This window comes from Phoenix dactylifera, chromosome 7, assembly GCF_051530095.1.
Source record: "Phoenix dactylifera cultivar Ajwa chromosome 7, Ajwa_hap1_PhDact_Kaust_v1.1, whole genome shotgun sequence".
NCBI lineage: Eukaryota > Viridiplantae > Streptophyta > Magnoliopsida > Arecales > Arecaceae > Phoenix > Phoenix dactylifera.
This window is the reverse complement of record NC_143196.1, coordinates 21,640,015-21,667,408: the sequence shown is the minus strand read 5'-3', so window position 1 is coordinate 21,667,408 and position 27,394 is coordinate 21,640,015. Positions and strand designations below refer to the sequence as shown.

The window sequence follows — 27,394 nt, the reverse complement described above, 5'->3', positions numbered from 1 at the left end:
CTCCTGCTTGGTTAGCCCTATGATGATATTAAAATTTAGAATTTTTATTTTTATAATATTATAATCAAATTCTCATGAGAAGTATAATTTTGGAATATTATGCTCTGAAAAGAATTTTCGAGATTAATTAGATCTATGAGTTGGATTAGATTTGCAAGGTAAGTAATGTAACATTTTTCTAAATTTATCGTCAAATTATAAACATTTTTTGAATCGAATTATTCTTGATTTATAAATTTGATACATAGTGTCATATGTCTTTTCCTGGAATATCGTGTGATTCTTCATTGAATATATTGGGCTTGATATTGATCATGTTTGATCGATTTTGATATCGCATCTTTTTATTTGGGATGCTGCACATGTTTTGAGAAAAAGAGTTTTAAATCGAAATAGATTTGGACTCGCAATTGGGCTATGTTAAGAATCCTGCCAATGGGAGCTAATATGTTAGCATATGATTTATTCTGAAGATTGTGTCCAAGATGATTAGTGACATATCACCAGCAGACCAGCGGTTCTAAAGGACTTTGCTGCAAGTTGATGTATAGTTCACTGCAAAAATAATAGTCGGTGTTATGAGTTATGACCCTACCACAGGAAAGATGTGGTCATAATATTTGGTTGTTGAGTTGAATTTGATGATTTAAAAGAATGAGAAAAATTGAATTTAGCATAAGTAATTATTCACTTTTTCTAAGTTTATCATCAATCATTAAATTATTATATTCATGACATTTGAGTGGCATTATTCATGATGCATAAATTTGATGCATAGTATATATTATTTTGGAATGTTATGATGATTTATGATCTTATGGATCTGATCGATTAATTTTGACACCTCATAATATTAGAACTAGAATATAAAATCTAGAACTATATGAATTTCAACCTGGCTATGTTGAGGACCCCACCAATGGAGGCTAATATATTGGCACATGATTTGTCTTGAAAGTCGTGTCCATAAAAATTCCGTCCACGAAATTTTTTTTTTTTTGGGGGGGGGGGGGGGGGGGCGAATGTAAAGCCTAGTGTATTGGGCTTGGTCCACTTGACCAGCCCAGCCTCTTTGGGCCCAAAAAAAGTAAATCGGCACGTGCATGGGAAGAGGAAGACTCTCAATAGAATCTTCTTCCTTCTCAAGTTGGTCGGATGGAATCCGTCTTCAAGTCAGATTCCAGTCATGGTCGAGCACTATAAGAGCTCCTCCCCATCCTCCCTCGCTTGAGATCTAAGCTTGAACGGAGCTCTTTGCAGGAGATTTTTTTGGTTTTTCTCTCCAAATGTCGGCTGCTACCAACGTTGTCACTGCCATTCGCCGTCGGAACCAGGCAAGGTCCCAGCTAGCCTTGATCTATCTTCTCCTCCTTCTGTACTCCCTAAAGCTTTGAATTCAGTCGGCGATCGCCGGATTTTTGTGAAGAGTTGGATGATCTGTTTTTTGTGAAAACCGACGCCTCCTTCCCTTTTTCGACCACCGGCATTACCGCCTATTGATGTCAGACCTTGATCGACTGCCCTGCCTCCCACCCACTCTTCTTGGCAAAACAATAGCCGTCGATGAGCGGCCAATGGCCAAAAAAAAAATGATTCCCCTGTTCTGTTGGTTTTGGCGCTATCGGCCGCTAGTCACCACCGGCCGCCTGTTGGCCGGCCATATGTCCCTAACCCCATGCATCACCTGCAACAATCCTCTTCCTTCCTCTTTCTTGGTTAGTGAGAGAAGCTTTTTTCCCTCTTTTCTCTCTCTTCCCCATGCTTTCTCTCTTATTCTCTCTTTTATTTCTCTCATTGCAAAGTTTCTCTCTTAATTCATGGCTAGATATGTTAATTGATCTAGGTTGATCGTGCCACTGACAACCAAACTGAGATCCCTGTATGAACTCGGACTAAAATTCTCTCTCTTCTCCATCATTTCTCTTCATTGAACTTTCTCTCTCTACTTGGACTTTCTCTCTCTACTCTCTCTAGGATAGTTGAATCCAGTAGGGACCCTTCACAGTGATCTTGAATTGACCCTGGCGAAGGGTCCTAATTTAAGATCGTCGGGCGATGTGTCAGCCCACACCCTAGCCTTTGCCAAACATTGTTAGATTTGATCGTCTTGATCTTTGTTGAATTATCTATGCCCTAATCCGAGCATGATTCGATGAATTTTACTTTGATAAAACCGACCAGGGCGTCGGGCGCTCCTGCTTGGTTAGCCGTGTTAGGGTATTGGAATTTAGCATTTTTATTTTTATAATATTATGATCAAATTCTAATGAAAAGTATAATTTTGAAAAATTATGCTCTAAGAAGAATTTTGAGACTAATTAGATCTATGAGTTGGATTGCATTTGCAAGGTAACTAATGTAACCTTTTTTTAGATTTATCGGCAAATTATAAATAGTTTTTGAATCGAAATTATAATTTGATGCATGGTATTATATGTCTTCTCCTAGAATATTGTGTGATTCTTGATTGAACATATTGGGTTTGATATTGATTATGTTTGATCGATTTTGATATCTCATCTTTCGATTTAGGATACTGATCATGTTATGAGAAAAAGAGTTTTGAATCGAAATAGATTTGGACTCGCAGCCGGGCTATGTTGAAAAGCCCACCAATGGGGTCTAATATGTTAGCACATGATTTGTCTTGAAGGTTGTGTCCAAGATGATTAGTGATATATCGCCAGCAAACTGGCGGTCCCGAATTGATGTACAACTCACCGCAAAAAAATAATTGGTGTTATGACCCTACCACAGAAAAGATATGGTAATAGTTTTTAGTTGTTGGGTTGAATTTGGTAATTTAAAAGAAATTAATTTATGAACAATATTTATATTTTAAGAAAAAATTAATTTAGCATAAGTAATGTATCATTTTTTCAAAGTTTATCATCAATCATTATATTATTATATTCATAACATTTGAGCGGTATTATTCATGATGCATGAATTTGATGCATAGTATATATTATTTTAAAAGGTTATGACGATATATGACTTTATTATGGATTTAGTAGATTGATATATATTATTTTCTACAAATTATTATATATTTAATTGCTTGATTTGTCTAGCTAAAGTGTTCATTGCTTACTAGGCTGTTTAGCTCATGATACGATTTCTTACTGTTTTGATAGATCAGAAGAATTAGCTTGACTCAGAGATTTATCATGAAAAAGCGATTAAAGACAAGATTATAACTTATTTATTTAAATAGATTTTGTTTTAGAGTTAATGCAAGATTTTGACATATTATTGATTATGTAAGTCTTTTAGTTCTATCATTTAAATAAAGTTTGAACATTATTATTTAAATTATTTCTGCTACCTAATTATGATATCATAATGAAATGCCTCACATATTCATGGAAAAAATTTTCTATAAATGTGTGGCGGTTACTGTAACCCCCAGCTCACGATCTCGAGTCAGAGGCGTGACAATTTGTCTTGCTTATTATTAGTTTTTGTTTAGGACAATAATTAGTACAATTTGCTAGTTCATGGCTTAAAATATCATCAGAGGTTGTCCCACATAGAAACATTTATTAGCAAATGAGGATTAACAAAGCCAATCCCAAATAATTTGGACAAGAGTAGATGGTTATGTTATGACAGCACTTCAAACTCTGGTCCCTCATCAGTTCAAACAACCCAACATCAGATTTCTTTGGGTGATCCAACAGCTATAGGGAACTTCGTTAAATGGCAAACTGGGATTACTTCTGTTCAGGGGAAACAAAATGCTCATAATGACGCATAGGCATATATGAAAGAGTGCAAGATAATTTTAAAGGAATATAACAAGTTTATTGAGCATTCTTGATATTACATACGGGAAAAAATAAAAGAAAGATATTACATATGAGGAGAAAGAATACAAAAAATAAGGCATCTTCTTCTTTGATACCTTAACATGCGGCTTAGAGATGTATCCTTCATCGCCAGGAAAAGTCCATACTCCAACTTCAGTTTGGTTACATTAGACAATTTGGTTAACTGCCCAATTCTTCTTGGGTTAATATGTGCATTCTAATGTAAAGGGAAGTAATATCAGACATGCTGATTCACCTTGGCAACTTTGCTCATCGACCATATTCTCGACAAAAAAATAGGTTCCAGACAGATGACAGCCAGCAGATAGAAAGTTAGGCCCATGAACTATGTACTTAATGGAATGGTGATCTGAAAACAAGTCTCTCTCTCTCTCTCTCTCTCTCTGTGAAACTCCATGAATGAAATGGAAATCCCAAAAGTAAAATGAATAATGATTTGACAACAGGGAGATTCACAAGAAATCATCATCAGATGTATCAGAAGCAACACAAATCCTTTTAAGGGATGATTGACCACCCCAAGAAGTGTTGGGTTGCTTCAGTGCAGGCATACTATTTGGTGGTACCCTCATCAACTTAGCAGGTCTCTTCAAAAAGAGTGTGCTTAACATAGGACTATTCCTGTCACAGTTTTCATTAGATGTTGAAGGTTGCGATCTAAGTTGCTGAGACGAGCATAGGGATTTCTCATCTTTTTGCTTGGAGTCTTTTGGTTCATTCAACTGCTGAGTCGTTGGTTTTACTGCCGAATCAACTGGTACAAGTTTCCCATCAACTTGATTTGTGAAAACAAAAGTGATCTACAGTGAAGCAAAAATGTCATGGTCAACAATTGATTAATCATCCCTGGTGCGTGTAACCATTTAATCAAGGACTTGCAGTATACAACGAAGAAGTCATTTTGGAGCACAAAACCTACATTTTGGTGAAGCTTCTGAGATCCACAAAAGGGAAACCCAGGAGCTATAAAGCAGACATAAAGTGATTTTCTCATATTGATGATGGTTCCTACGGCAGTGGATGTATATATCAGAAGGTGATGCAAGTTCTACCGAAAAATTATTACCGAACATTATACATATAACTTGGTATCATACCTCATCACCAGCTGAAGATTGAAGAATTGCATCGGGCACTGTCATTGGGTCACAATGATGACCCCAACTTCCAAGATCCTCTTCAGACGGGGCACCAAGCTGTACCATGAGAAAAAAACATATAAGAAATAATTGTAGCAAAAACATAGATTAGACCATACGCTAAAGAGGATTGGCAGCATATTCCTACCTGTTTCTCCGAGCCTTTTAATTTGTGCAGGCATCCAGCAATTTCAGCAAATCTGCCAATATCATCAACCACTTGATTGGCTTGATAGCCTTCCTCAGTTGAATATTTATCATCATTAGGCTCTATCTCATTACCATTGGTATCCACTAACATTAGATTATCTGTTTTGCAACGGGTGCAATTCATGCTTTCATGAATCTCGGACCTATGAAAGTCCCAATGTCATGAGATTGGTATAAGTATTAAAAATTTATGAATTCAGTTGCTGAATTGTCAGTGACACAAAGGTCTATGGATCATTGGATACACTTGTATATGGTATAAGAGATTTGTAGGGCTGGTTCAACAAGGGCAGCACAATGTGCTTAATAGAGAAAGCTTCCCCCTTCATCCCACCCCGTACCCCTTCCCCCCCTCACACGTGCACATGTGCATGAGCAGTTATAGAGAGAGCGAGAGAGAGCCTATCAATTAACACATATAAAGTAGAAACCATAGCCAAATAAAAATAGTAGACAAAAAACCATGATAACATGTGCAACAATAGTACTGCAACATGTTGAGTTATCAGTTTCACAGTCGCAGCAACTAGAAGTTTAAATAACACTTAACTATAACATTTATAACTCAAAAATTTTCATCTCTTCCTGTTTTTTAACATGGCAGTTCTCCTTAAACCTCTCAGGCATTAACATGTAAAAAAATCAAACCTGAACTGGTTTCCCAATTAACAATTATATTCCGAAAATAAAAAGAAAATGCATATCATGCCATTAGAATAAGCTGAACGAATCAACAATGAAAAATAGGAATTACCTGACATTTTCATGAAAAGTGAATAGATCATGCAAGTTTTCTGTTGAAAGAAAATTACCCTGAAAGAAGAGATACATAATAAATATGGCATCGACGGAAGGGGAAAAAAAAAGCAAGACATATACATCAAGTTCTCATACTTGTTGCATCTGATTATCTATTTGTTCCTGCTGAATAACTTTTTGAAGGCCCTCTTTTGACATTTGACGCTGGTACACCTACAAAATATTCTTGTATCAGTCTCTGACAAAAAATGGAAAATCTGCTCATATTGAGCAATTCTTTATACAATTAAAGCAATATAGAATGGTGAACTAGTTATGCATAAAAGTTCCAATAAATTTATAAATCTAGGGTTAAAGACCTTTTCTTCAATGGTTCCAGTGCTTAAGAACCTATATATGTACACTCGCTTCTTCTGACCATCCCTCCAGACTCTTGCTGCAGCCTTTTTATATCAAAGATATACAAGAAAGTAAAAGATATGAAGAACTTTTCGCAAGACATAAAGTATCGTGTCCGTTAAGATAGATCATTACCTGCTTGTCATTGGCAGGGTTCCAGTCAGGATCAAAGAGGACCAAGCGATTTCCACCAATCAGATTAAGTCCACAACCACCAGCCTTGCTACTTAGGAGAAATACAAATTCATCCTGCAATATCATATCCATTTGTTCAGCAAAATTTCTGCAATGCATCATTCTTAGACGAAAGAGAAGAATGTACACACTTTAGATGGATCATTGAAACGGTTGACCAACTTTTGCCTTTTATTGATCGATGTAGTCCCATCAAGCCTCAGATATGGATACCTTCTTTCCCGGCACAATTGAGCAAAAAGATCCAATGTCTGTTAGAATTAAACAATAATAAAGATCAATGAAGGATACAAAAGCCAGAACAGTAGAGCACTTCTAGCATGCAAATACAGACAAGCACATGCACATGAACACAACAATTCTTTAGGAAAATTAAACAAGAAAACCTGAAATTATATGGCACAATGCACATGTAGTAGCAAAAAATTGGTGCATGCTTTATGGATCAACAAAATCATTTATGCCTGTATGAATTACATAGGGTGATGGCGGCAACGATTTTGGAAAATCTAAGAATCTCTAGACTTGCATCGAGGAAAAAAGTTTCTCATGGATAGTAAAATAACAAAGCAGATCTTGTCAGCATGGATTTGAACTAAAATTTACATTTTTAAAACTAGCTAATCTGAGTGAAAATTCTGGTTAGCCGGATTGATCAACCAAAAACCTGTTCAAAAGTCTTTATTGAACAAAAATCATCCATCAGGTCTCGATTGCTCATGTTTTTCATGGATTGGTAAATTGGACTTGTCCTTTGGATTAGTGTATTTGTTTTGTTTTGATACTTGTGCTCGTAATTCGTATCACATGAATAAAACGCCATTTATCAATTAATATTGTATTATCTTATTGGGTTATGCTTAATTATATTTCCTCAAACTAAACTGTTATTTTATGAATGGCCCTCATTCAATTCTTCTTATTAAATTGTCATTTTGATTTCTCATACAAAAAACTTGAAAGACCACACGAAACAATTACATACTCAAATTTTCAAAGAGAGTTTTCCTAATCTAATGGAAAATGTTAAGTGGGTGCTTGGACTTATGTTTGCCACATTTTAAGAAGGCTACTATGTTTTGTTTGGCTGGTGGCCCTTTGCTCCAGTCTATATGAGATAAGTCAAAAGATTTCAAAATTGGTTGACAGAATAGAGAGATTCAAATATTGTTACAACCCCCACACCCTCCACCCCCCCCTCCCCCCCTCCCAAAAAAAATGGGAAAAAAAAAGAGATTCAAATGAGTGCAAACTGCAATAAAGAAATGATATGCAGATGAGGATCCAAAAATGTCCTGAAAATTTTGGAAAGAAATAATATGTATAAAAAGCCACTTTTACGGAGTTGGTTGAAAGAAGACTGATTAGTTCAGGCAATGAGGCTGAGCATTGAGATTGTGCATAAATGGGGCATTACCCGACCAACTTACTCCTTGGAAACTTGAGAAAAATTTATAAAGCAATAGCAAACCTGCAATGCTGCTTTGCTCAAAATGCTGGACACCACAAGGGCCAACAACATAAGACAGGAATAGCATAAATACCAATGCTGAGATGGACATGTACTAAAAATTAGAAAAATAAATGAGGACACAAGAAGAAAGAAAGGAGTCCCAAAAATTGAGGATAAAGTGATGGAAAACCAGCTGATATGTATGGAGATGTGAAGCAAAGATTTGAGATCAAGCATGTGGGAAAGGGTCTAGAAAATGTTGGAAGGATTTAGGCTAGCATTGATAGAGGTTGTAAAATTAGGTTTGGCAAACAAAGATTCATAAGCTGACATTAATAGTTGACAATTTCTGTACAAAGTCATATATTTCATATTTCATATTCCTTCAATACTTATGGAAGTTTCTGGATTTATATACAGTATAGATTATGGATGGTTAATACAAGTCGAATGGTGCCTCTTCTACAATTTATACCCATTTATAGATCCATTTTCAAGAGAGATGTAGAATAGATTGTAGCTTTATAAGAACTATCTACCTCTAATACTAGATTACCGCATTTGTTGTCATGACTCCCAAGTCTCGAACAAACTTCTCAAACTTAAAATATAATTCTTCCAAATATTTTTAGGTGAACTCTCATGGCTGTTACAATGCAACTTTGTTTGCATACCGAAGTTCACAGCTTAATTCAGAATAGCCTTTCTGTAAAAGCTTCTAATAGGATGGAATTCCTATACAAATCTATCTTGTTTGTGGAAATTCATTTAATCTTGAATAAAAATTTTGCCCAATGATCATCATTTATTTGTGCCAAATTTGACCTTGTGCCAAGAAAGAACCTTATTACTGTTGTCCACAAAGCTCATAAACATTCTTTTAAAGGACAAAGCATCAATTTTCATAACATATTCAGCTTGCATATAAGTAATAGGTCATATGAAGTTTAGAAAGAAAAATGTGGCTACTATGCGCAGTTAGAAATCACTAGAAATAATAGGCATACAATAGTTGTAGAAGTAAACAAAGATTATAAACAAAAAATAATTTTATATGCATACAAGTTAGTTGTAATCTGTTTGGAGACCACCGAATCTGTCTAATTCAATAGTATTTGTCCTATTTCTTCTTATATATGGATTTAAATATATATTGTTGTGATCTCATCATAGAGAGCACTGTCAACATTTTAGGCTTACTCAAATTCATTAAAAGCAAATTAGACACCAGCAAAGTAGTGTTGTTTATGCATCCAAATACAAGAACCATGCAAGAATTTAGTGTACCTGAGTGTAATTTGATACAAGAACGATTCGGTCATCAGTTTTCTGTCGGAGATGGCCCAGTAATCGAGCTAAGACATGCATTTTCCCTGACAGTTCTACCCACATTCCACCACCACCAGTCCAAGATCCAGATCTAGTAGAAAAACAAACGAAAACCTAGTGATATATAAGACTTTGATCTAACAGAGGACTGAGATAACATTACTCAAGATTACCTCCCAGAAAATAGCTCTGGAGGGAAAAAGCGCATGCAATCATCAAAACCTGATGTTCCTGAACTTCCAGTTTTAATAGTGTCATAAATGAGCTGCACTACAAAGAATATGCAAGGTAAAAATTAATATTGTAAAGGCTATTCTTCACTAAATAGGAAAATGAAATTTTATTTTTTCACATGAAACAGTTATCAAGTGTATTTAAAATATCAACAATGAGGAGTCCCACTAAAAAGAAAAAATTTGATACAGCTCCAAAACATCTCTGCTATATAATCCAGGGACTCATCACATCATACTAACAGATGGTTTTATTATTATCATAGTATTATTAATAAGGAGAAGATCAAACACCTTCTATCCTATGAAGTTAAATAGCTTTTTATTTGCTACCAACTATCTGCAATTACACAATTTTTTGCATATTATGGTGTAATGATGAGAATTTGCTAACGAAAGCCAACACTCAAGTTAAAAAAAGGAACACATAGACGGCTTCTTTATGCATATCAAAATAAATATCACTGAAATTATAGATATATACAAATAGGTTTTGTACTTTTATTTGATTTTTTCGCCTTCTTCCTCTGATTTTTTCACTAAATAGGAAAATGAAATTTTATTTTTTCACATGAAACATTTATCAAGTGTATTTAAAACATCAACAATGAGGAGTCCCACTAAAAAGAAAAAAATTGATACAGCTCCAAAACATCTCTGCTATATAATGCAGGGACTCATCACATCATACTAACAGATGGTTTTATTATTATCATAGTATTATTAATAAGGAGAAGATCAAACACCTTCTATCCTATGAAGTTAAATAGTTTTTTATTTGCTACCAACTATCTGCAATTACATAATTTATTGCATATTATAGTATAATGATGAGAATTTGCTAATGAAAGCCAACACTCAAGTTAAAAAAAGGAACACATAGAAGGCTTCTTTATGCATATCAAAATAAATATCACTGAAATTATAGATATATAAAAATAGGTTTTGTACTTTTATTTGGTTTTTTCACCTTCTTCCTAGAATATGCATATTTTTCATAGCATTCATGAGTTCATTAAATATTACCAACGATATTAGGAACAGACACTCACCAAAAAGATCATCATCACTAAGATTCAGAAAACTTACTTTTGGATATAGTTTCAGTAGTTTTTGTTACTTTAGCTCCAATTTCAATAACTTTACCAAGAACATAATAAAATAATGCAAATTTAAAGTAAAATAGTTAGAAAAATATAAGCCTAAGGAAGTATAAGTTTAATAAGCACCAAAATTAAGTCTCTATTTGGGAGAAAGTGCTTTCTGGAGGGTGGAAATTTTTGAGCTTACCTTTGGATGGTTGCATAGCTTTTTAAGAGCAGTAATGTATGCTAAAATTTTGGATTGCTTTGTCTCTTCAGCTATGACACGCTTCACCTATAAATATAGCATAGATACAAGATAACAATCACAACAATATATTATTTTACTAAAAGCAACATCCGCTCAACATGTCAAGAAGGTAGATGTAAGGTAAGGACGTATTCTCACATTTTTGGATTGCACGAAATGGTTATACAATTCAAGTTGCAGAGGGGTCAATTTGCAACAAACCACTTCCACTATCTAGATTAACATAGCCAAGTCAGTAGCCAAAAATGCAGTCTGTGAAAGCGGAAGTTAGCAAATGAACACCTATATAGATAAAAGCAATGTGAGCATTGATTGTTGGGTACCAAACATTGAACTAGGCATTTTCTTAACATACCGTTATTTGTGCATCTGGACTTTAAATGGAATGAAACTAAGATAGTCAGAACTACAAAAAAGAAAACAAAGCAAAAATGAAGCATGCTAACAGAATGAACAGATTCATGTGAAGCCTTGTATCATGCAGCATCATCATGAAAACTCTGTTCAATGATTTACTTTAACAAAACCTATTGAATCATGTGTATAAACTCGATAAGTTTCTATTACAATATGACGTTGCTGATGCATCAAATCTAGCTCTTGTATAGTGAACTACATTTTTACATTAATTACACTCATATAACCCACTATTTAATGAAAATTCCTAATAGACTTCCCAAAACAACACATCAGGAAGCCTGCCTCTTCTTTTCAAGGTATGTCCTCGGCTGCAAATTACAAAATGAAATTTAGTAAAAAAAATATTTGATATTGTGCACTTTCTCTGTCTCTAGAGAGAGAGAGAGAGAGAGAGAGAGAGAGAGAGAGTCACAATGGGCAAGCATCTAGTCAATAAAATATAGTGATTTTATAAGTCATGTTGGTGTTTTACCACAAAAATAGAAGTAATTAGATTACATATATCTGGTCCTACTTGTTCAAAAACTAAAAAGCAAAGCGTGCTACACACTGTAATTTTATATTACTCTTAACTCCTGCATGAATTCATAGTTCCATGCTTTTAGGAAGTCAAACTCACTTTTCCTCTCACTCTCTCAAATGTCATGGAAGAATCAATTGACAAAACTACTTGCTTTTTTGGAAGATGCACTGTCCACATTTCTTAATTAAGAGATCATTTCAACAAGATATGTAACTTATCAGAGTATCATTACATAACCGTCAAAACAAAAGCCACACATTGTGCATCAAATATTATTTTTCTTTGTGCATCAGTATGCTTATACTAGTGGCTAGCCATCTAAAATCGAAGAAGTCATGTCAGTATGAAATTTTGAAAACCAACACTTTAAAGAAAGGACACAAATAGTATAGAGTTTTGAATGGGGTAAATGAAAATCAAGGTTCTGAATACTATGGGACCCCTAGAATTTAGTGGAATGGGATGTCCTGCGAACCCACTCGTTAGGTCGGGGGATGTCCCATTCCATCTCAATCCATTTCTTGACTAGTCCCATCCGATACTCTGGACCAAGGTCGGCGGAACTGTTCCGAACCGGATGGTTCCAGCCGATCCGAGCCGTACTAGTGGCTCACCGGTATGGTTTCGGCAACGGAAACAAGACCCATTGCCGGAGCCGGAGAAGGAGAACGAAAGAGAGAGGGAGAGGTCGAGAGGGCCAGTGGAGGCCGATTTGCCAACTTCACTTAAAAATTCTAAAATTTTTTAAGCCGCGGCGGACTCCTATTTTATTCGAAATAGAAGAACCAGCCACAGCCTCCACTGGCCCCCCGCAGCCTCCGCCGGCGTCCGCCTCCCTCCCTCTCTTCCCCTTCTCTCTCTCTCTCTCTCTCTTTTTTCCTCTCTCCCACAGTACCGTGCCCTCGCTCGTCGGTACGGGCTTGACATGTCCCGTACCAGCTCGTGCCGCTAGAGAACTGGTACAATGCCCGGTACTGGTTCCTCCAACTTTGCTCTAGATGGTTCCCACCGGTACTTAAAACCTTGATGAACATCGTGTTGCAGTCCTTAAGTAGATATTTAGTTCAAAGCCAATTGATACCCAACAAAAGGCCTCCTCAAGAAAAAGGCATGCCAATTTTGTTCTTTTATATTGGTGTATATATATTTGTGGACATATCTGTGTTCGTCACATTATATTTATCCAATTATCCCATTAGCCATTTAGCCACATCCCAATTTTCAACTCCAATAAGAAACTTCATGGTATTAAATGTCTGCTTGGTTCTGCTCCAGCATTTCAAGCTAGGTCTCTGATATTTAGTGGGATGGCCCATCACAACATTCCATCACATTCCCCGAGATAGCAACATCATATAAGGTGAGCAGGCTCCTGCATCCTATGATATCTTGATCTTTTGTTCAACCTGCAGTGGAAGCAGACTTGCCACCAAGCATCCTTTCCAGTATTGTTTCATTTGGTTATGCATGCTAAGATTTCCACCACAAATTCATTGGCCTGTACTGTCAACCTGCCAAAATCTAGGGGTTGGACTTCGCTTATATATGGTTTTTAACGTTAATAACTGTTTAAAAAAAACAAATATTGGGGGATAGAGTGCAAGCAATGGTTTACTAACTTCATGCCAAGAAATGGAATAATTAGTGGTCAAAAGGAGACACGATATTCTTTGCTGGAAAAGATATTTATGGGAAAATGATTCTTAAATTCTCCAGTTTCCAAGTTTTAAACTACCAAAATTCAACAAGACAAAAAGTATAGAAGCAATGGAATTGCAGCACGTCAAACTTGAAGAAGTCAAAACAAGAATAAGCATCATACCTTTGGTGGTAAGTGATTTGACAACAATGTATTTGTCCTTCTCAATATAAACTGAAAAAACATATGCATAGGTTAGAAAGAAACTATCAGGAATTTAGCAGCTGAGCCTCATGCCCAAGAATGAATGGTCTATATCAATTTATGCTGAAGCATCATTAAGCTCACAGTGTCCACATGAACATAGAAGATATGCACAAGTCTATTGTGTTGTGCTACAGAATTATGCATGTCAGCTGGGCCTCAGCATAATCTGAAAGAGAGCTTACAATTTATGCTGAAGCATCATTAAGCTCATGGTGTCCACATGAACATAGAAGCTATGCGCAGAAAAGGTCTATTGTGCTGTGCTACAGAATTATGCATGTCACCTTGGCCTCAGCATGATCTAGAAGAGAGCTTACCTGGTTTACTTTTAAACTTAGCTCTGCAGACCTCTCAGCACCCAACTTCTTTTCTTCTATGGTCGCCATAGGCTCTCTTCCACAAATGATTGGTGTCTTAAATTAAAGCCATCAAAAAATTGCATTACAATGAGTTTAGATAAATTGGAGCAAGGAAGGCTGCATTGACTGCACTAACTACACTATAACAAGAATTACAAATTCATAGAAAAACTATCCTGTCTGCTTCTATATGACTGTCTCTCGAAATATTTAAATCAATTAATTGTTTTTCATGAGCTAAAGAGAACTCAACTTATTTCACATTGCAGCACTTGGAATATCAAAAATCAACATGTGTATAAGTTGTTATCAACTAAGAGGGTGTTAATCTGGAGGCCCATTGCTTGCTGAAATATTGCATCTTAGATACTTTCAGCAGCATACGAAAACCAATGTAGAAGTTATCTAACATTTTAAGGCAACCTACAACTCAAAAACTGCTGATCAAGACTGTAACAAGCTAGTAAATAATTTGGGCAGCTTTAAGCTAACAGAAGCATGCATTGTGATAAGGTAATTTGATAATTCAGCTCTCAGGCAATGTATCTTTCATAGGTAGCATAGACGGTACGGTACGGTACGGTACGGTACGCCAAGCGTACCAACACTGGTATACCGATATTGGCGGTACTGGTACAGTACGCCCAGTACTGATTGGTACCGACCGGTACAGCATATCATAGATGGAACCCTTTTGGACGGAACTCAAAGAGGAGCAACATGTAGATTTGAAGTGAGGATGTTGGAGGATCTGTGGGCAAGAGGGATTATGAGCTCTAAGACTATGTTAAAATCCAACCCAAATGTTTAAGTTGGGGTGGATAGGCCCATGAGTATATAAGAAGTAATAAGGCCCATTCCTTGTCCAATGTTGGATATTTACCACTCTCTCAACATAACAAACCACAATATGTATAAATAGTTGCACAGGTACAAATTCTGTACGTGAATCATTTTGATGAAGCACTATGTGCTGACTAAAGCCATATCAGAACTTAGATATATTATGTTTTTTAAACTTTTGAGTTCGAATAACATTTCAAAATAACAGAACTTAGAAGCTCTTAACATTTGAGAAATATTTTAGTATTTGAAGTCTCTATTTTGACCAAAACCCAAAGTGAAGTTTCTTCAGCTTGAAATTAGAACTTTCATTCTTAATTATTCTAATGAAATTTGAATTTTTAGGTTTTCTATCATACTTAAATGGGGAACATTTTCTTATTTACATGTAATAAATTAAGTAAATGAAAAAAATGAAAATAAGAAATAAGAGCATATAATAAATATGAAATATAAAATGTAGTATCATTTATCACACATTCCCAAAGCTATGTTAGCAGTATGCCTGCTAAGTCATTCACCAGCTTACTTGACTGACCTCGTCAACTAATTTGGGGAACCAACCTAGTAAACTATGCGTTCTTAATTGCCGTAAACACTTACAAACAAAGCCAAGGAGGGCAAACTATGGGAGAAAAGGAGTAGTTTGCATGCAAGGAGGGAGGGAAGGAGGAGACTAAGGAGGGAGGGGGGAGAGAGAGAGTGACGCAATGGGAAAAGGAAGAAAGAGCGATTTGATCGACGAGGTTATGCTTCGAAGATAATACACAAATAGAAGAAAACTAGATTGAAGAATTCTTCACTTGGTGAAAGAAATTCTCTCAGAAAAAATTTTATTACTATCTCAAAGGTTGTCCCTTACAATGTATTACATGCGTATTTATTAGACATGATACCCTAACCCTAATCGAGCATTAAACCCGATATAGAATCATACTTGAAATAGGACTTAACAATAAGAAAATATGCTACAAGTATTCTATTACAAATATAGAAACATGACCAAAATTTAATATTGTCCCTAATGACAAATTTATAAAAAAAATCTGGCGAAAAACTCTGAATCCCATATAAGTGAGTGTGTAGAAAATCTGCCGAAAACCTCTGCATCCCATTCGCTTGCATACTCGCTTATGGGAAGGAAATAAATCAAATTTTTTGCTTACTGCAGTTTTCACCCATAAATTCGTTGGCTTCTTCGACGCTTGAAATGGTCTAGTTGGTCATAGTACCTGTTGCCTACGCCTTGTGTTGCATTAGAGAGAGAGAGAGAGAGAGGAGGAGGAGGAGACAAAGAAGATGAAAAATTAGTTGACAATCTTGTTCCTTTGATTTTGCAAGTGACTCTTCCAGGCTCCTAGAAGAATCTAAGATTTAAATTTTTGTATTTTACATCCGAGTCTCTTAATAATGCTCAAGCTCATGTGTGTAAAATTCAAAACTTATGGTCTTTTCTAAAACCTATGATCCCTTCACAAGTAGTTTTTCCATGCATCTTGAAATCAAGATTTGCTTATGTTTATAAAACTTTCATTCAAGCTCAAGCTTATATGTCACTTTGAAGTTCTAAACCTCAACATTATGGTTTCTGAAATTTTGGAATATATAATCAGCTCAATTTTGAATTTTTTCTGTATATTGACTTACCTTCTTGGAAATCGAGACTTTAAGTTAGTTTTGAAATTATCTCTGATTTCCAAGAATCAGTCTTGAAATGGATTATTTTCTTTCAATTGGAGCCTTCTTGATAACCTTCCCACAGGCATAGATTAGCTTCTATTTAATTTGAAAAAAATGTTCCAACTTGAAATATGAGTGAAACTTGCAAAAAAATTGGTTTCTATTTGAAAACTCTGAAATCAAATAAGTTTTCAAAAATTGATATTTTTGAAATTCTATGTATTCGTTCTGATTTGATTCATCCTTTTTAGATCCTATTCTAATCTGTTTATTTTCATTTAGGTCTTCCAACAAATTTTCGTATGACATGTCAGTTTCTATCAAATCTGAAAATAACAGTATCATACTTGAAGTTAGATGTGGACAGCTAGCTAAGTGGAATATCATTGGGCTCACTCAAATTATCAAAGAAGATATGAGTGGACCTCTGTTAGGTAACATAATGACCACATTATTGAGGATATAAATGACCTTACCTACTTGTAATGAGGATATAAGTGTCCAATCTAGAGTGATTAGTGAGGGATATAGTGTAGAGTGTAGACATTCTCAAAGAAAGGAGACTCAGTGTTTGAAGTTGCTTTTGGATCTAGTAATCGTTGAAGTGATCCAGCAACATAGCATTCACATTTTATCTACATTTTTAGAGGGTGCGGTTTCTATGTGAAATAGGCTAGATCCAAAGTTTTGCAACCAGATTTTACTTAATTTTTTATAGTCTGTGATATCCAGCAATGTCTACTCGATCATATAGTATATTCATAATGACTCGCTACAAGCATTACTTTTTCACATCCTATTTAATTGGATATGATGGTCACACTTCAATAATAAATTATTTCAAGTCTCGGGCACGACAATTCAACAGTTAGGCATCCGCCACTGCAGGGTTTAGGAAGGGTCAGATATATACAACCTTACCACCATGTGTGCAAAGGTTGTTTCTGTATTTCGAACCCGTGCCTCCCAATGGAGCAACCTTACTATTGCAACAACCCTGCCCTATAGATAAACCATTTCATGAAGGTAACTAAATCACAGATTTTCAATCGATTCCTTCATGGTTAATTATTCTTGTTTTCTTTTTAAATTTGGTGTCGTTATGAGGCTTGGAAATAAGGCAATATGGTCATGGATAGCAATACTATATGGTATTCTCATGCTTTCAACCAATATCTCAAACTCACTAATAATCTTCCATGTTGTTTTTAATCTCTTAACCTTGCAGAGGATCTGTGGACTTTGGATACTACCCATTTTAACTAGGAAAAGGTGCCTTAGAATATTTGAGACTAGAAGTATTTAAACATAGATTTGGAAATTGTCTACAACTATACATGCATACATAGATACATATATACATGCGTACGTACACACACATATATGTTCGTATGTATGTATGTTCGTTTATTGTTAACTAACCACTAGAACCCACTGCGAGGATCCATGTGAGCGTGTTAGTCCCACATCGGTTATTCGCCGAGGAGATTTTGAGTACTAATACAGGATCAAGGAACCCAAATAATACCTTCCAGCTAGCTATTTTGGATAAGATCCTGGATTGTTACAAATGGTATCAAAGTAAACTCGGCCCATAGCTTATGTAGGCTAGGAGGCACTGCAACATGGATTCATGGAGGCTGACCACAGGCCGATCGTGGTACTTATGATTAGATTTGAATGGATGTGAACCCTTAGCTTGATGAGGACGTTAGAGGTTGAATAGGAGGAGTATGTGAGGACCCGTGCGGGCGTGTATTTAGTCCCACATTGGTTATTTGCTGAGAAAATCTTGGGTACTTATACAGGATCAAGAAACCCACATAATTCCTTTCGGCTAGCCTTTTTGGATGAGGTTTGGAGTTATTACACCCACAAGCTTAAGCTATTAGGAAAGGGGTCAACAATGTATATCAGAATTTTTAACACACACATATACATATATATGTGTATGTATATTTGTGTGTGTGTGTGTATATGTATGTGTGTGTGTGTATGTGTATATATATGTATGCATGTATGTATGTGTATATATATATGTATGCATGTATGTATGTGTATATATATATGTATGTATGTATGTATATATGTATGTATGTATATATATGTATGTACGCATATATATATATGTATGTACGCATATATATATGTATGTACGTATATATATATGTATGTATGTATATATATACGTATGTATGTATATATATGTATGTGTGTATACATATATATGTATGTATGTATATATATATATATGTATGTATGTATGTATGTATATGTATGTATGTATGTATGTATATATATATGTATGTATATATGTGTATATATGTATGCATGTATGTATATAGATGTATGTATGTATGTATGGATCTATGAATGTATGTATCTATGAATGTATGTATGCATTATGTATACACATAATTGCCTATATGTGTGTAGCTTCCTTTCATTTTCCTAAAGTGATATATAAATACATAAATGTTTGCTAGCCTTTTACATAGTTCTTGCATTTGATATACTACATCCACTAAATTTCACCAAACTTTAAAAAAAATCAATATTCAGGCATTGCCCATGGACAACGCAACTCTGGCATTACATTTTATTTTTATCTAATAGGTTCCTAGGTTTCATTTTCAGTCTTTGAAGAAATTCAGTTACCTAACAAAGTAATACTAAGGATATCTATGGAATTTCCCTTGATAATTATCATGCTTTAGGACTTTTCCTACAACAGCCCCCAGACTATTAATTTTAAACTTGCATTCACTTCCACAACTTTTATACATTGAATACCAGGATGCTGCTATTTGTCATCTCTCAATTTCCTCAATTTCACCAATGTTGCAATTTTGATGCTTCTACCAGAAGTTTATATTCGTACCAGCCCAAACTGGGCGATACGAGGCGTACCATACGTACTAGTTCGGTACCGGTACATAGTACAGGAGGCGTACCGACACTCAGTACGCCGAAAATATCACATACCGTATCATACCGATCAAGGTTCGTCGTACCGATACCGAACCCTATACCAGTGCCGCACTAGTATAGGCGTACCGAATGTCGGTACGGTACGGTATGTGGTTCGTCCGGTACCGATCGGTACTGACGGTACAGCATACCATGGTACCAATACTGTGCTAGTATGGCACCAGTATAAGATCCAGTACTGAGACGGCAAACCTTATATCTAATTGTTTATTTCTAGGATTGACCTTTTCTTTTGTGCAGATCATAGAACAGTGATAATGCAATGCATGCAAAAATTTTGGCTCTAACCACTGCAGGTTGAAGTGAAGATTCTAGACCCTGAAGTCTAGTCCAAAAGGATGGAAAGGCAAACTTGAAATAATAAGAGAAGCCAATGACTTAGAAATTTTGAAGAGATGGAGGAGATACCAATGAAATACTGATTGAGGATCAGTGGACGCGCAACAGGGGAGGATACAATGGATGAAAGAATCGGCTCAAAAAGCTTGCAATCACCAATTTGAGTTCCAGAGGGTTGAATGAAGCAAACATCAACATTAAAGACATAATTGGTCGACATCCATCTATTCGTGCATCAAGGAAACAAACCAAAGGCTGCTCAAACTATTCAGATTCGATTTTAGTTCTGAGCCTCTAGTGTTTATTGATTGCTTGTTTATTTAAAAAGTGTCAATATTAATGAAAAATTACTTTTCACAGCACTATATATCAAGGAATGCTGAACCAGCCCTACCAGCTGGTTCAGCCCGTATCGAACCAGTACCGACGCCGACCGATCTGATTCAGCATTAACAAATAGTTCCCACCCCATAGGGGCCGGAACCCAGTATTACCGGACCAGAACTAGCACGAACTGGCCGGAACCGGACAGTTCCGTCCGGTATGGCTAGAAACCAGTGCGAATCAGTATAGCTAGAAACCGGTGCAAACTGGTCGATTCGCACCGGTTTGCCACAGCGCGGCGGGAGCGAGCTATGGGCCCATGTGGGCTCTGGGCAGAGCGTGCGGCGCTGTGTTATGCAAACCGGTTCGGTACCAGTCCAAGCCAGTCCGGTAAGCGACCGGTACGCCTACCGGTACCGATTCAGCATATCTTGTTATATATGCTATAATTGTGTGAACAGTAACATTTGGCTAAAGTCCTTTCTTTTTTCCCTCATTTGTAAAGTCCTAGACTCACACGGTAAAAGGATAGGTAGCTAGATGGTTTTGTAGGTAGATCCAGATGGTTTTAGAAGTAGAGTTATTTTGGGAGTCATGTCATGTCCATAAATAAGAGAAGAAAAGATAGGCTAGCTGGCCTGCTGCTCCTCCTTTCCTGACTCTTGAACTTCTCCTCTTCATTGATTAATCTTTCTTTCTCCACTGATTCTGATTACTCTTTGCTGCTAATGATCCCTATTGTATCATCAGATTTCAGTTTCTTTTGGTAGTTGATTTTAATCACTGAAATGAGTCTGCTGGATTTGATGTGTTAGGTCATTTCTTTCAACAGGGACTCATATGTTGATTCTTCTATTATTAATCGCTGAAATTCAAATCTGCTGCTGTGTTTGTACTTTTCTGCTTGTGATATGGTATACACTGAAGTCTGGTTATAAGTTTACAATGAACCCTTTAATTAAAGCCTTAAACTTCTTAGTTTCCTGTTCCTACCATTTTACTTTGCCCCTAGTAACCCAAGGCATATTTTTTATACCAATCACTTATCCATAACTTCAACATAAGTTTTATGCTATTCCATTCTCAGATCATGGAGAACAAGTGAATAATATGATATAAACTCTCTTCATATCAAGTCTTCGGGTACCTCTGGTGCATTGCAGGGCATCCATGAGAGGTCAAGCATCAGATTATCTATTAAGCATGAATACAGATTCATCTTATTAGTGATAATGATTGATTAAACTACACGTTCCAGCATAAGGTGTATAAAGTTACGGATAACTGGCTAAATGGCAAGGTGTAGCTTTTAGACATTCTATTTTCTTCTTACATTAGTCAAGAAAGCTAATATCATGTTAAAATATAACTCCAATTGGATAGTTGCACGCAGTTGCATGCAGGTTGAAATATTTCAATGCTTTTGAGATTCTAGTAAATTTTAGACTAAGTTCAAAAAAGATATTATGGAAATTAGATATGCATTTGAATATTCCAGCTTCAGTTATTTCACTTTACTATCAACTTTGTAGCTATGGCATAACATATGCTAGAACTTCGAATGGCTTGTAGATGTCCATAGAAGTCTGAAGAAAATTTATTACTATCTCTCATTATGAAATTGGAAACAATGCTGGTGTAATCAGAGTATACGTGTTCCCTGTTCATGCATGGGTTCTTGAACATTGACTGAGTATAAGGCAATCAACTCACTTCATAGTATCTACGGAAATATGCTGCATCCCCTAAAACTCCAGGATTCGTGAAATTCACCATAGCAAAAAATTCCTCCAGATCATTCTGTAGAAATAGAATCCCTAAATTAACTAAAGCAAAATTTGTAAAATTCATCCACATTATGTGAAACTAATATACATAGACAAATATGTACATACTATCATGATGCATGTACATAATATATATATATATATATATATATAGTTACCTGCATAGGGGTTCCAGACAATAAGATACGCTGTTTACAAGGAAGAGCAGCCAATGCCTGTCAAAAGTATAATAATTTAAGCTGTAAATGTTATATTATAGAAGATAAATATATGGATATAATTTATACCTTAGTAAGAAAAATGATTCAAATGAAAGCATATATAATTTGAATTCCTAATTTAACAGTTAATTCTAAAACAGCCAGAAAGGAACTTCTAGAACCATCCATATTAATACGTTGACAAAAGAAAGAATATCAAAAGAAACATCTAGCAAACATTTTACAAACACAACAGTATCCAACCATCTATCTGAAAAGCCTATGATAGAGTTTCACATACTCGATTTGTTAATGTTTGATCATTCTTCAGCCTGTGAGCTTCATCACATATGAGAAGGTCACAGCTTCCGCTCTTTTCAAATTTTGCTGAATGCATTCGAAATGTCTCATAAGATATGATGAGCACCTGGAAGAGTATCATGCATTAATAAATGTGTCAAAAGTGGAGCTTACTGTAACAATTAAAATAGGTTGCCAGTTGATGTGCCATACAAGTGATAAGTGTCCAATTCTAATTAACTGTGAAAAAATTGAAAAATTTAAAGGTAAACCTGAAAAGGACTGCAGGGTTTTAGGAAACTTTCAATCCCAGACAGGACATCTGCCCTTGTGCTTTCACATAGAGCAAGTAGCTGAACTTTTCCACTAATCCACTTATTAATTTCAGATTCCCAGTTACTAACAAGGCTTGTAGGAGTTACAATCATAACCCTCTTAACCATTGGCTTACCATCAAAGCCCTGGCGGAGGAGGGTATACAGCACAGCAATTGACTGTAGAGTCTTACCCAATCTGCAGAATATAGGAAATAATTGACAAAAGAGGCACTCAGGAACAAATACTGAACAGATAAATGGAGCATGAACACAGTGATAGATAACAAAGGAAAAGCTGATTACCCCATATCATCTGCTAGAATGCATCCAGAAATACCATCAGAACTGGATAACCCAGAAACACAGTCAAACATAAATTGAACCCCTTCTCTGCATTAAATTGCAAAGTTAAAGAAATTTCACCTCAGAGCATAAAGGCTCAAATAACTTGATTTGTAGCAGGACAGACTGTAGCATACTAGTCGATCTGAAAGCAATTACCTTCCATTTATTGTTTGACATAGATTCAGTTCTTTCATAATTTACTAATCATATCGATAAAGGAGTCTGTCACAAGAGCCATTAACAACAACCCAGCATTGAGAAGTCTATATGGTCTTAAGCCACTGAGAGAGGAAGCAGGAGAGGACATGAGGTGGGGCAACCCCCTGGGTTGGGGGGGTTGCTTGGAGGTGGACAAAAAAATGTGAAGAGAACTGGTATATCTTAACAAGGAGAATGCTTCTTGAGTAGAAAAAACAGGAAAAAGAAAACTCTCCTAATTGAATAGGAAGGAAAATTTAACATATTTGCAAGAGAAACAAGAACAATACCTTTGATGAGGTCGAAGATAACGAACAAGTAGTGGATCTACTTCAATCTGCACAAAATTGCTATTTCCCTCATCTGATCCTCCAGATTGCCATAAGACTAAAGGCTCAATCCCAGGTGGCAGATACTGATTCTTTTCTGAAGGATCATCATTCGTAACACTAGGGGTATGTAGAAGGTTGCTTATAGCAACCAAAGATGGCCTCAAGGAACCCCATGGAACAAACCTTTTACGTGCCCAAAGGCGGCGAGTGAGCTCTTCATTATGATCTTTATATCCCTTTGGGCATGGTGGCTTAAATGGCTTTCTAGCCACTGCTGCTCCATCAGAAACGGACAGTATTCGTGGAATAAGTGGTTGTCTTCTTACAAGAAGGTTTCCTCTGTCAGATATAGGAGGAGACTGATCATTGTTAAAGAAACTATTAAACCATTGCATACTTAACCAAAGAGGTTTGCAAAAATAAGAAGCAGAGATGGGGAATATAGAAAGAATACAATATAAATAATAACTTGTCCCTTTAAAGATCAAGACTGCTATCATGCTTCTTATATTTATAATGACAGGCGGTCATCCACCAGTTGATTGTAACCTCACATTTCTAGGAGATTGTAATCCTTTTTTTCTTGTGAAATAATAATTGCAGAAGTTTATGAAGCCCAACAGAACTTGTTTGGAGAATAATAAGAAATTCTAGAATTTGGATAATAGTAACAAGTGGCAAAAAGGCAGAGGAAAACTGACAAAATTGTGCAGAGAACACAAAAGTTTGATTATATGAGCCCCCGCTTGCTGAAATTTGCTTGAAATCTGGTCCAGGATGCTTTCATATAAACAACCAAAAAAGTAAAACTGCCACATATGCACTATTCTGTCCACCCCAACTTCATCTTTCCTCTCTACTCTCATGTGTTTTTGCCAATTTTAAGTATTACTATAGATCTTAAAACATTTCTAACGACAACAGAAAAATGACATCATTATGCTAAGTGATTATAAATTATTTAGCTAAGCGACCATATAAATCAAATATATGAGCCTTCAATAAAATGTTAACTTGAGTCTTATCTCACTCTGGAAGAAAAAACCAAGTGCTGTAAGGCTTACTAGGAGGCAACAGGAGAAAAGTTTTTTTTTTCTTTTTTCTTTTCAGTACTTTGTATTTGACTAGCAAAAATCACCCAGGTTGGAGATCTAGCCTGGATTGCACATATAAACAATCTAAGTTGCCGCATAAAGCAGTAGAATAAGGAAGCATCTGCTGATGGAGAAGATAAAGTTGGGAGTTTAATGACCTTCCTTTGAAGTCTATGCAAACTACACAATAAGGTAAAGGTTTAATTCCTTAAAGTTCTTAGAAATTTGAAAGCCCAAGTGTGCCACTGCCTTGTGTAATTTAGAGTTCTGATAATATAGCATACTTAATGTATGCATACACAGCCGCACATGTCATGGTATTGGTTACCGGAAGAAGATATCTAACAAACATGATCCCACTCTACGCAGGAAAAAGTTTCAATATCTGTTAAATATAATAACTCAGTGTTGAACACTTTACCTAGCAAAAATTCTTTGAAGATTTGTATTTTCACCTTATGTAATATGAGTGATTTCATCAAGAATCTTAGAAACACACCACACATATTCATTTTTGAAATTTTAAGTAAATATATCAATCATAAACACATGCAAAGTTCAGAAAATATAGCTTGATTATCCTCCTCTTACGAGGATTAGCTTCCAGGTAGCCTTGAAGTTTAGACTTTACTTTATCCTTTCATTTGTTATAACAGAAAAAACTATATGAAGGGAAGAATTAGTCTCATTATTTGAACTTGATAGAAGGTAAGAAATCTTGAGAGATATCAAAAAACATTGCAATAATTTCAATTTACAGCAAAGTAAGAGTATAATTTTCTTAACCGAGGTTTTTCTGCATATTTTTTGAATTATTGTCTCAGTGTCCTCCATTCACATTATGAGTTAGACCTACACATTTCCATTCTTGAAATATAATAAATGCCCCAATTTTTCATTTTTTTCCCCCAAACTCCAGCCTTATAATTTTCTGAATCACAAATTTCGCTCTTCCTTCCTCAACAAGAAAAATCGACATTGATCGGACCCTGTCTTAATACTTCCCAGATAAAACCCTAGATTCAGCATCAGATTCAGTCTTTAAAAAATTAAAAAAAAAAAAAAACAGCGATTCACGAAGGAAATCCAGAACCGTCGGATTGCTGATAATCAGAGAGGAGAATAGGAGAACATCCGGCATACCTGACGAGAGCGGCGACGTTCTGGGACTTCCGCTCTTGATCGGAAGGTGGGGATTCGGAAGAACGCTCTTCTTTCTCGCTTTCCTCATCGTCTTCGTCTCGATCGGCTTCTTCTTCTTCTCCATCGTCTTCGTTGTAGTCCTCGTTTTTCTCGTCCTTCTGATTAGACTCGGAGGAAATCTCGGCTACTTCTTCTTCTTCTTCCTCGTCCTCTTCTTCTTTCCTCGAGACCATTTCTGCTGCTGTTTTTTCCTTTGCGTGATTTCGGGGGTTCTGCGCTTCGTTCTCGCATATTTTTCGCACCCGCGGGATATAATGTTGAGGTGGCGCAAATTTTGGCGGCAGGGAGGAGGCAAAGGAGCATAGGTCTGAAGAGTTCCTACGATGCCCTTGTTTTTGAAATAAATGACATCCCTTTCGACAAAGGCCAGGCGGTGAAATGGAAGACCCGTTCGCCCACTGGGCGGGGTCACATCTCACCATCCGGGCAAGAGAGCGAGGTCTGATTTCGGGCTGACTGGGGCACCGCTTTGGATCGTGGGCTAGCCCAAAAAATTAAAAAACTTCATCATGGGACCATAAAGCTTCCATCCATGTAAGATGGTGTAGGTGTAGGATAGTTTGTGGGAGTTAGTTCCTGCTCATTAATAATAATAATAATAATAATGCTTTTCTTTTTTCTTTTTTATTGGTCTGGCTGCTTCATGCATTTGGGTAGATACAAATGCTTCACGCATTGGGGTAGATACAAATGCTGGCATCGACTAAATAATATCTCAAAAAATATTTGGTAAATCTAAAAAAAATTCTAGATATTGAACCACCATGACCAGCTATAGGAAGCCAACTAGTTTGTAGTTCTATTAGCTTTTCTAAATACATACTTTACTATACATGAAATTGTGTTCACATTAAGTCTCCAAATATTCATCATCGAAGGATGATTAGACACTTAATGTACTACTTTTGTAGAGATCCATGAAATGGATATCCTTGAATCTCCTAATATTATGTGATGCACATGATGGATGGTAATAGCATACACCAACCCTTTCCATGCCGCTCTCAATTCAGCCTGTGACGCCATAGTCTCATAAAGAGAAAATTTGTCTGCTGCCACAAAGATTGATCTAGCATCTCGAATGACAAAACCTGCTCCACTAATCTATCCCCAATTCTTCATACTGTCATCGAAGTTGAATTTGAGAAAATTAAAAAATGGAGACTCCTAAGTGAAATAAAATAAGTGGAACACAGAATCAACTAATACCCTTGTTTTTTAAATAAAATAAGGGCATCAATAGTTATAGGATAGTTGGTGAGAATTAGTTCCTACTGATTAAAAAAAAATGAAAGAGTTGTTCACAAGCTATGTCATGTGTCATGTTCAA

At 36.0% G+C, this 27,394-nt stretch overlaps 1 protein-coding gene across 5 annotated transcripts; it reads right to left on the bottom strand.

Annotated features, from left to right (window-relative positions):
• Positions 1 to 3,785: 3,785 nt before the first annotated feature.
• On the bottom strand, positions 3,786 to 26,407 carry RAD54 (DNA repair/recombination protein). 5 transcript variants are annotated; one of them, XR_015967357.2, is made up of 22 exons: positions 26,005 to 26,407; positions 23,726 to 24,106; positions 23,196 to 23,282; positions 22,848 to 23,088; positions 22,577 to 22,702; positions 22,234 to 22,290; positions 22,002 to 22,088; positions 14,070 to 14,165; positions 13,669 to 13,719; positions 11,042 to 11,116; positions 10,841 to 10,927; positions 9,491 to 9,582; positions 9,276 to 9,408; positions 6,667 to 6,786; positions 6,476 to 6,589; positions 6,301 to 6,384; positions 6,077 to 6,154; positions 5,937 to 5,995; positions 5,121 to 5,325; positions 4,931 to 5,029; positions 4,753 to 4,841; positions 3,786 to 4,633 (listed from the first exon to the last, which is right to left on the bottom strand). XR_015967357.2 is itself a non-coding variant. In XM_088701283.2 (21 exons), the coding sequence occupies exons 1-21, from the start codon at positions 26,235 to 26,237 to the stop codon at positions 4,286 to 4,288; spliced, it is 2,853 nt and encodes a 950-aa protein (XP_088557409.2). In that variant the 5' UTR covers positions 26,238 to 26,407; the 3' UTR covers positions 3,786 to 4,285. The 5 variants fall into 5 exon arrangements, 4 of the variants coding, with proteins under 4 accessions (XP_088557409.2, XP_088557411.2, XP_088557410.2 ...); XM_088701283.2 differs by lacking the exon at positions 4,753 to 4,841; XM_088701285.2 differs by lacking the exons at positions 4,753 to 4,841; positions 6,301 to 6,384.
• Positions 26,408 to 27,394: the final 987 nt, after the last annotated feature.

Coding starts and splice junctions, on each gene's coding strand:
- RAD54 (XM_088701283.2), bottom strand. CDS start 26,237: ATGGTCTCGAGGAAAGAAGAAGAGGACGAGGAAGAAGAAGAAGAAGTA. Junction 6,385..6,475: donor ACCCTGCCAATGACAAGCAG/GTAATGATCTAT, acceptor TGATATAAAAAG/GCTGCAGCAAGAGTCTGGAG. Junction 6,155..6,300: donor CTGGAACCATTGAAGAAAAG/GTCTTTAACCCT, acceptor AATATTTTGTAG/GTGTACCAGCGTCAAATGTC.